The sequence below is a fragment of the Monopterus albus genome, unplaced genomic scaffold (assembly GCF_001952655.1).
Source record: "Monopterus albus unplaced genomic scaffold, M_albus_1.0 scaffold43.1, whole genome shotgun sequence".
Classification (NCBI taxonomy): domain Eukaryota; kingdom Metazoa; phylum Chordata; class Actinopteri; order Synbranchiformes; family Synbranchidae; genus Monopterus; species Monopterus albus.
The window spans coordinates 2,558,726-2,569,537 of record NW_018127923.1 but is presented as its reverse complement, the minus strand read 5'-3'; the positions used below and the strand labels follow the sequence as shown (position 1 = coordinate 2,569,537).

Below are 10,812 nucleotides of genomic sequence, written 5' to 3'. Positions count from 1 at the left end.
TTCTGTATTTCGATAAGTGGAGTAAAACTATGGAATAATTTAGGTATGGACATAAAAAGCAGTAAGAATATTGATGAGTTTAAACACAGATATAAAGGTATGTGTCAATCAAGATATATGCAAGAACAGGCTTAATGATTAATCAGACGGGAATGTGGAAGTAGAATATGTATCCATGTAGTAATACTGCTTGCAAACCAATGATGATAAGATGATGTTAGGGGGAAGGACTAGATAAGTCTGACTTCTTCCTACTCCGTTCAAGCATGTACTAGGTATAAGCAAACTGAAAATATTTTTGTGGACATGTCTGGAATTATGTGTGATTACATACTAACTGTTGTTACATGTTTGAAATAATAAATAAATCAAATCAAGATGTTGGCCAAGATAATAAACAGATTGTTAATACATTTTTCATTGCTAGACAAATTGGGCTTGTCAAAAATTTATGTTATATTCTTTAAGTAATGTTTCCTTACCAAGATAATTTTTGAGATCAAAACAAAAGTCAGTCCAAAATACTGTCACACGTACACACTGGAAAAAAAAAAGATGGTCTAGAGTTTCTACCTCACTGTTGCAAAAGGAGCATTTTTCTTCTGTTTGGAACTTATTTACAAATAATGGAGTTTGATGGATAAAATTTATGTAAAAGTTTAGAGGAAATTTCTTAAGCTTTGTTGGATAAGACAAATTGTTGGGCAGAGTAAAAACTGTGTTCCATGTTCTTCCATCAAGAGTCTGGCATGCCCATTTATGTTTAACAGCTGTTGTTGTTTTTGGAATGAGGGCGTTTCTTATAAAGATATTGAATCTTTTATCAAAGTTAGAAGTGCCATTAACAGCGATATCTAAATTGATAGAGTGGTGTGTGTTTGAGAAGGAGCATACTAAACAGAGAATGCCAGACAGAAGTGTATTAATAACAGTATTAAACTCATGCTGGGAGACAGGAACCCTGTACTTAACTATGAAATGCTCATATGATAATAGAGCTCCATCACAGTTAAACAGCTGCTTTACAAGTAGAATATTATTGTTAAACCAATTTTCAAAGAACAGGGATTCGATGTTGTAAGTGATAATGGCATTATTCTATAAAAATATTTATGAGGAGAGTAGTAGTGCTTATATAAGAGAGACCAGCTCATAAGGACTGATATATGGAAGTTGGAGAGTTTGACTGGGAGCTTGCCCACAGTGAAGGGACACATTAATAAGAAATTTAAACCACCAACCTTTTTAAATAGGAAATTTGGAATGATATTCCACATGCTATCTGGATTTTATTAGAAATCTTTTGATTCAATTAATTTTTATAATATGGCTAAATGAAGAAAAATCTAGAACATTGAGCCTTCCCTCTGTAAGAGGTAAACACACAATTTCCTTTTTAACCTTGTGTGGTTTATTTTTCCAAATGCAATCAATGGGAAGTCTGTCTAAACAAGATGTCTTCTGTTTAGTGACATTAATTGAGGAAAAAAGATATGAGGCTCTTGACAGGCCCTCTGCTTTGTTGAGTAGGACTCTACCGTATAGAGATAAATCTCTGGCTAACCAAGAGTTGAATTTCATCTTGACTGATGTAATTAAAGGGTCCAATTTATCAGTCAACTTCTTATTATCCTTTCTGATCATAATTCCTAAAGATCTATAACTCAAGCATATCTCGCTGTAGACAAGATGGTGGACCTCCGTAGCTGACGGGAAATCACGTACTTCTGCTCCATTGGGTCTTTTTGTTTTTCCCCCAGGTACCTAGCACACAGATTAAAAAATATATATAAAAACGTAGCTAACATAAGCCAGACATTAGCCATCCCCCAGCGGCTAATCTGCTGTCCTGCGAATTAGTGATTGAAGCAGTTCTACTCAACAGTACGTTATCAATTTTAAAAACTAAAGAAAGACTTTAACTTACCTGTTAAATCATTCCACCTTCTCTGCTACCAAATGGACTAATGCTACCTCTTTAACACAGAAATGAGACAAAGAAGATTACCTCTACTACGGCGGAGGTTTGGTATTGAGGTGCAAAGGTTTGCAGCCAGGTCCTCTCTCAAAACTTCCCAGAGCCCCAAAGATACAGTATAAGAGCTGAGACAGCTACAAGTATAAAAAAAAAAAAGATACGTTAGCATGTCACGTGACCCAAATAATTCTCAGCTAGTGATTCACATCAATTGTTTTCTATTGGAAACTGCTGATTTGATCAGCAAATCATTATTTTTAATGACTTGCAGACTAATTCTCTGTGTTGTATATCAGTGATGTTTGTTCTTATATAATATAATATTAAATATGTGTAGTATCTAGTTATTATGGAAGGTACGTCACACCATGGTGAATGTTGAGACAGAGGCACAATTTTGGGAGGGAAGCATTGTATTTACTACGTTCTTGTTTAGTTTGGCTAAAAAGTAACTTAAATCTTTAAATCTCACTTTACTGACTGTGGTAATTAGGAATTTTAAACTTTAGCTGACTGTAGATAACTTGTAACAAGAATGACAAGCTGAAAAATGACTCTACACCCTAAATCTAGCTAGCAGCTATTGGCAGATAACACACACTGCAGATGAATCGATTTCTGTCTTGTTTGTGCTCAAGCCAAACACTAAAGTGGATGTTTGGATGTATGTAATTGTATGAGATAGTATTTATTTTTTTTATTAAGTTATAGATGTATGTAGGGTATATCTTTGTGATGGATAATAATTAGGATCCCTCCCCCCCAAATGGCACATTTACCCAAAATTCAACACGGCGTTATAATAACTTTACATTCTCTATTTTTATAGGCTGCAGTATCTGTTGTTTCTGACTTTCAGTTACCATTGTTAATGCAGATCTATCTATCCACTTAATGAAATGAAGCAGTTATGCCTTAGTATAGCTTACAAACAAGTAAGCTATAGATTGATAAAAGTAAGCCATGTATGCACACATTGTATGGTGTTAAACTCTGTAATGTCATGATGAGGTAATGTGACCTTGTAAGAGTGTATGTACTAGGTTACATGACTGTTGGTACGGTTCTTAATAATCTTTATAAATATTAATAAGTACAATGCCTTTTCTGAGCCTTTATTATAGTAACAGTGTTAGCATAAAAAATTATAGACATTTAGTAAGTGAGAGAATGGCCTGTTCGGTTAATCAGCCTGTTTCCTGTTTACCAAATATCAGAATAAACATTTATTAATCAACTTCCATGTATATTTATATTAACAGTTGAAGCTTTAAATGCTGTTTAAGAATATGAACATACTGCCATCGTCTTGGGTGGTATTTATTGCTTAGTCTTGTCTTTATGTGACACTTGAATTCCTGTGTGGTTGTCTGTGCCTCAGGGAGTCGCAAACACTCTGGGAGGGGTCTGGGTGTTATGTACAATTTGACAAATGTTACAATGCAGGAAAAGGCTATATGACAGTAGAACAAATTTCAAATGATGCTTTGTGGTGACTGTCAAATAGTATCTTTGGAAGATAACTGCAAACAGTCATATTCCAGATGTTAGTGTAAAAAACTATTTCATACAGCAGTATGATCATTACTGATCAATACTCACCTTCATGGACACTGCTATTTGGCCAGTACAGACAAAACACAAACTCTAATATAATAGCGTAATGTATGAAAGCATGGCTTGATGACACACTGGAGTCATCCTTAACGTAACCCTTTCCCCTGCCACTGTAGCATTATAAATCCTAGAGCTCTATGTCTGCATTTGTTTTTAGGGGCACTGATGAAAATTTACAGCCATAGTTATGTTTTTTTTTTTTAAAGAAATAGCATTAATGCTGATCCCTCAGTATTAAACATTGGCAAAAGTAGAAACATATGAACAGTGAATGTGTTGGAGCGGGTCTGAACCGACTGTAGTTGGTGGAGGAAGAGAGAGACACGAGAGATAATGGCCACAAAACGGACTGCATACAATCTATTATTGGTTAGGCACACACAATGTTGCGTTGTACTAATGTAGGACAGGGTTTCCCCCCAGAACATTTATCAGGCATGGTGGCAAGAGGATGGTAGAGGTTTTTCCGTACACACGCTGACATTTTTGGTTATTCTCACACAACACAAGACTTTTGGTTGGTAATTTCCATGGAAAGGTCACATAAAACAAGATGAGTATTAATAAGAATAACTGTCAGAGCTACCACTTACTTCACCATCGAAGATATTAAAACGATCTTTAACAAAATGCATAAATAAAAAGATAAAATCCACATACAGTCATGGCCAAAAATATTGGCACCCCTGCATTTCTGTCAGATAAGGTACCACTTCTCTGAGAAAATTGTTGCAGTGGCAAGAGGATGGTAGAGGTTTTTACTTTACTGAATTCGGTCACAGTAGCAAGAAAAAGTAAGTGAACCGATTGGGTTATCTGGCCAAAATCAGCAAATTCATTGAAATATTTGTAATGGAAAATAACCGGAGATTTGTGTGATTTTAAACAGCAGTTTGTAAAAATTACATGTCTGTGTGGCTCACTTAAAGATCATCCATTGCAGGGTGAAGATTTGGACATTGGAATTTGCCATTGAATCATGCAGAAATCTCCTGTTTACTGACACAAAATACAGCCCAGTAAGAGTAGCTGAATGTTGCAAGATATAAGTAACACTATACTTACCTGGCTTTTAAAACTGCAGCTTCCATACTACACCGTGCTGCTTATAGCTATAACAGAGCAGTTCTTATGCATACGACTTCATCCCCACATTCTGATTGCTAGTTACTACTGTCTACAAATTTCCCACCTTTTTACTGCAGAATTCATTTCAGTGACAAAAAGCAGAATTTTGTTAACGTAATATAGATCACCCACTTTTTCTGGCTACAGTTGTTTATGTACCTGCTTTACATCAAAATAAGTGCGTCTTGCAGAAGCAGATTTTTTTATTTTAACGTTTAGGTTGTTTGTGAACCATGCCTGTGCAAGCTATTATGTAACCGAATACCTTAATTGCTAATGTTAGTCTTTACTATTACTATTGTGAAATTACGTTTTTGCTTTTTTCTGTGTTATAATTAGTAGAAATAATGATGATGTGCTGCATATTTCAATCAGTGTAATATCTGATCAGTAATTAACAGGCAATGTCTTCCACATTGTTTCATGTATTTTTGCAGTGAAAATTTTGAAGGAATCAATGATTGGCCGAACCACTGGACCATACAGAAAGGTGTTTGCAGTATCTTTCTTTAACTGGACAAATAGATAGGAACTTGTGGCACACAGAAATAATTATATTGCTTATTTGCTATAATTTGGGTTTGTAAATTGCTCTGGATAAAATCTTTTGCCAAATTAATAAATGTAAATATGGTTTGAAAATACATGAGCAACACCACAGTATCATAAAAGTGTACAGCTATTGAGTAAGGTTACTTGTCAAATGTCACATAATATATATTTTTGTTTACATTTAGTTTATTTTGTTGCCTATATCAACATAGTTTCTGTTTGATGGATTATTTGCTTTTGGATCACAGTGTTCTAGTAGAGTAATTAGAGATGGACTTAATGCATGTGCTTTACAAACACATTTATTTTTACAATTTCTTTACAAATGATTGCATGATTAACCTAACCCTAAATACATCAGTTGTGATACTTGTCAAAAAAATGTTGCAACACATTTGAAAATCTCCAATAGAACCCATATACTATGTTACAACCACACTTTGCCTGATGATGCCTGTTTTTGCCTTGTTCGTTGGGAGAGCTGAAGGGTATCGCGTGTTAGTTTAAGCCTCCTAACACTTTTTTTTTGATATTGCAATGACTTTTTCTTCTGTAGTCTATTTTTTGAGGCAAAATTTTCAATTTCAATTCTGATTTATTTGTATAGAACCAACGAAAGTCGTCCCAGGACACTTTACAGAGTAATGTCTAGAACTTACTATTATTATTATAATAGAGGAATACCCAACAAATCCCCTTTGAGCAGCACTTGGCAGCAGTGGGGAGGAAAAACTAAACTTTTCTAAAGTTTTTCTGATTTAATGATGCGACAGTTAATGATGCCCCCGCTGTTTGTCAAGCGCCCATTTGACTTCTACACACTCTGTTTACTAACATGAAGTCAGGCTGTTACTACTGCAGTGTGTCTGTCAGTACTGACTCATTCAGTATCCTCTACTCTTATTACTAGTATTTCTGAGAGTTTCTTCCCATTCTTATTTTGACAGAATATATGGTTTTTGACTGACATGGCCAAAACCACTGAGAATGCCACCTAAATCTCTGTCCCATTGTAAGAGGCATCCAGCTCTTAGATGACAGCTGTTTGTATTATAAGATAAATCCTTAATTTTATGGAATATCTTTACATACAGGGTATCAGCATGTTTGTTGACACCTCCTTGCACCCATAGTGAAGACATTTTTTGATAGGACTTTTTCTTCAGTGGTCCATTTTGTAAGGCTGCTGTGCTGACTAAGGATGAGATAATTGACTACGCACCTGGCTTCGCCTAGTTGTCCTCTACACACACACACACACACACACTCTCTCTGTATTTATTAACATGAAGTCAGTAAATATCTGTGTTCACAGTCTCTTCTAATCCATGATATGTGTCGTCCTCAGTTACTAGTGCAATGTCCCTGACAGTACTCGCTCATTCCTTACTTCTACTCTTATTAAGTAACTCATGGAGTACTGAATTAAGGTTTGTAGATAAGGTAGTTCATCTTTCAGTTTTTAATAAATTAGCTAAAAAGTTCCAAAAACATTTTTACTTTGTCATTATAGAACACTGAGTATAGATTGCTGAGCAAACACTGCAATTTTACCCATTTCAAATGAGATCTACAACACAATAAACTGCAAAAAGTGAAGCCACTGTATATAGTATACATTAAATTGTTTATTTCATTTAAACCACTGTATATGTATCATAATTCCTGTTGCTGTGCTTTGTTGTTTCTTAGAAGGGGAACAAAACTACAAAATATATTGAAAAGTTAAAAGTTTGTCTTTTCTTAAGCTGGTCTATTTTCTCTTTATTGTGGTCACTGACATCTTCTCAGTATACCATAACCTGATCATATACCATACATCCATGGTAAGATGGTGCTAACCTGATCCTTGATAAAGCTTTATTTGTCTTTAAAGTCAAGCTTATCCATAAACATTATCAGGTGACAATTTCTTTTGACAATTCTTGACCTGCTTTACAAGGCCCAACAAGATAAATATATATATATTAACATTTAGTGTTAGAAGCTGAAAAGTTTATCTAAAAAAAAAAAACTCTTAACTTTCCCATACGCAGACAACATACATTTTTGTAGACTAATTTGTCTTCATTTAGACAGTAGTTATCTAAGCAGTCAGACCTATAGAAGATTCACAGTGAGCGTCAGAGTGGCAGGAGTGCCAAGCAACTGTTCCATTAACTCTAATCTTAAATGAACCCAGATTTTTAGGAGGAAAAAAAAAAGGACTTTTATAACTCCGCCTGTCATCCATGTTTTTAACACCACAACCACATATTGCATATTTACATGTTAAGAATCTGATCTCTCAAACAGTCCAAAGATTTATGCATTAGGATTTGTTGCCTTGCCCTGCTGACCAATACAGTACAATTCAGCTAGATCCCAATTTGAACCAGCTGGACCTAATGCCTGGTTTAGACTACGTGATTTTTGTCATAAATTCTTGGACGAGGGATATGATAGACTACATGTTGGTACCCAGCAGATCACAGCTTAATGTTGTTCATGACTTGGAGGTGCCAGGGACCAGGAGAAGAGTGTGTGTGATACTGGCTGCTTGTGTTTGGAAAAGCATAAAATCTCAGGGTAAAAAAAAGCTCATTCCGTTGCACAAAGTAGGCAGCAACCTATGTGTTTCTGTCCTTCATGGAGAACTAGCAGTTAAAAATAAACGTTTTAAGCCGTTAGTAAAACCGACAACTATCTAGCTGAGTTCTAGGACCAGGAGTCAATTTCAACTTGCACGGAATTAATTTCCTCCATGGTAGAATATAATGATATACAAGTCTTCAGAAACTCCTGCAGGTTAATCTGGACTAGCATTGAATCACACGTCCTGATCTCAATTCATCCTAAATTTGGGAATGCCTCATTTGTTTCTTTTATTTTTAATGAACACAATACTACTTATGTTTGTTGACTCACATTTTCAGTCTGTTGAAGAGGTTGTTTAGATAAATAGATGTTACATTGTATGAGCACCATTATTATTTACAGCTTTAAAAACCAGAATCTGAGAATGCATACATCTCCTAGATATACAAAATTTCTATAATTTCTCACTCAAATTTATGGAGATTCCTTTTTAATATATTCACAAACTTGATCACGCAGAGTACAATGCCTTAAAAATTCTACAGTAGCTCTGTCTTGTATATAGCACTATAACTTTATTTCTGAATACTCTCAGCCCCACTGTAGCAGCTTCTCCATAGACCGTAGTACAGTGATTGCTCTGGGAGGCAACCAGCAGATCGTCTCTCCTGCAGTACCACCACATCAAGTCCCACAGTGGAATCCCACTCCTGTGGAACGTCCTCCTCCAGATAGCAGGTAAATGTTTCTATTGTGTTAATAAGATGTTTTGTTTTCTTGCTCTAATGTACTTATTTGTTTTTGCTGGTGTTTGAAACACATGCATGTTGATTTTCAGTGAACAAGCTGGTGAAGAATTCCTGAGATGCATTGCAGCCAACAAGCCTCTCCCAGACTATCTGAAGGGGGACATGGCATACAACCTTGCTGAAGCATTTAAGTCAGCTAATGCCCTGAAAGAAGCAGTCATATCAGACTCGGAGTTCCAGAAGCATGTGACTAGGAGCAAAAGCCATAGTCGTAGTAGAAGTCACGGTAGAAGTCGCGGGAGATCAAGAGCCAAAAGCCGAGCACGCAGCCGAAGCAAAAGTAGAGCACACAGCCGAAGCAGAGGAAGGAACAAAAGTCGAACTCGTGGCAAAAGTCAAGCTAGAAGCAAAAGCAGGCCAAGAAGCAGCAGCAAGGCACGAAGCAGGAGTCAGAGTCATGGCCGAAACAAGAACAAAAGTCATGTACGGCACAAGAGTCGGGGCAGGAGGTCCAAGTCGCGAAGTAGCGGTAGTGAAAAGAGCCATGCCAAAGACAAAAAGAGAAAGAGGAGTCCCAGTCAAAACTACGGGAGCAGTACTAACAGCATTAATACTCTAAAAGGAAATAGTCTGTTAGAAGGATTGAAGCTGGTCATGAACAGCAAAGAACTGGATAAGCGGTTGCCCGCACTCAAAGATGCCATTCTCACTATTCAGGTAGGGCTTTTAATTCATTTTGCATAAAATCAGTTTCAGTAGATTTTCAGTGTAAATCTTCACCAAAAGTGTGATTCTTCTATTTGGGTACACCAAGGTCACACTAGGCAGCACTTTCATAGTAGAGTTCCATTCAAAGCAGAAAGTTCTGTATCAACTACAGGGCAACGCACACTGGTGGTGGTGCATCTTGTCATATGACACCCATAAGACAAACAAGCAACAGAGCAAATTTCATGTGCAGACCATCGAAATAGGTAAGTACTTATGGCGACGCTGGGAAAAGAAGACAATAGTGTATCCTGATGCATTGCCGTGTGTTAACCTGCTATGATGTAATGTATGTCAGTGCACCACCAGTGTGCGGGCTGGCATGGAAAATAATGTGTTCGGGTGTTATGATGCGCATCACGTGCCACCTGTATGCGTTGCACTTGCTGCATGTAGCAGCAGTTTGCTTTACAGTTTGGTGTCTGCTGAGGTTTAACAAAAATAAACCTTATCTGTACCGCTACAATACTAAACAAGCTACAGACTGAAAGAGACGTTTATGGGAAAATAATATTTCTAATGGCACAAGTTTCTGTTTGAAGAAGAATTAGAATATCCCACTGAGCTATTTGAATACCTTCACTTACTGCAAATTCCAGTATTTAGTGATTGGTATGATTGTTCATGAGGAGACCTAATCAAATAATTGTTCAGTATTAAAACAAACATTATATAAAGAAATTATTCAATAAGAAATGACAAAGTTTTGCACAACAGTTACTGTATACTATAATTTTATTTGCGGACATTTAAACTATTGCTTGCATAGACCGTACCTGATGTAGGCTTGTACATCATTGTTTCCCACATTAGTAGCTACAGTGAGGCAAATAAGTATTTGATACACTGCCGATTTTTCAAGTTTTCCCACTCACAAAGAATGGACAGAGCTGTAATTTTCATCAATAATTTAACTGTAATTTTCATTTCTCAACTGTGAGAGACAATCTACAAAAAAATTCCAGAAAATCACAGTTAGATTTTTAAATAATTTATTTCCAGTTTATTGCATGAAATAAGTATTTGATACAATATAAAAATAGAACTTAATATTTGGTACCGAAACCTTTGTTTACAATTACAGAGAGACGTTTCCTGTAGTTCTTGACCAGGTTTGCACACACTGCAGCAGGGATTTTGGCCCACTCCTCCACACAGGTCTTCTCCATATCTTTCAGGTTTTGGAGCTGTCGCTGGGCAACACAGAGTTTCAGCTCCCTCCATAGATTTTCTATTGGGTTCAGGTCTGGAGACTGACTAGACCACTCCAGGACCTTGAAATGCTTCTTACGGAGCCACTCCTTAGTTGCCCTGGCTGTGTGTTTGGGGTCATTGTTATGCTGGAAGACCCAGCCATGACCCATCTTCAATGATCTTACTGAGGGAAGGCGCTTGTTGCCCAAAATCTCGCGATACATGGCCCCATCCATCCTCTCCTCAATA

General features: G+C 36.6%; 1 protein-coding gene across 2 annotated transcripts in view; it reads left to right on the top strand.

Annotated features, from left to right (window-relative positions):
• Nucleotides 1-10,812, top strand: part of LOC109960049 (uncharacterized) — a 24,887-nt gene that overhangs the window by 2,714 nt on the left and 11,361 nt on the right. For both annotated transcript variants that reach the window (XR_002274935.1, XM_020599884.1), the window contains exons 2-3: nt 8,448-8,590; nt 8,691-9,318. Coding sequence is in view for 1 of the 2 variants with exons in the window: in XM_020599884.1 (XP_020455540.1) it covers nt 8,448-8,590; nt 8,691-9,318 (771 nt within the window). In the remaining variant the exon portion in view is untranslated. The remainder of the gene's footprint in view (nt 1-8,447; nt 8,591-8,690; nt 9,319-10,812) is intronic.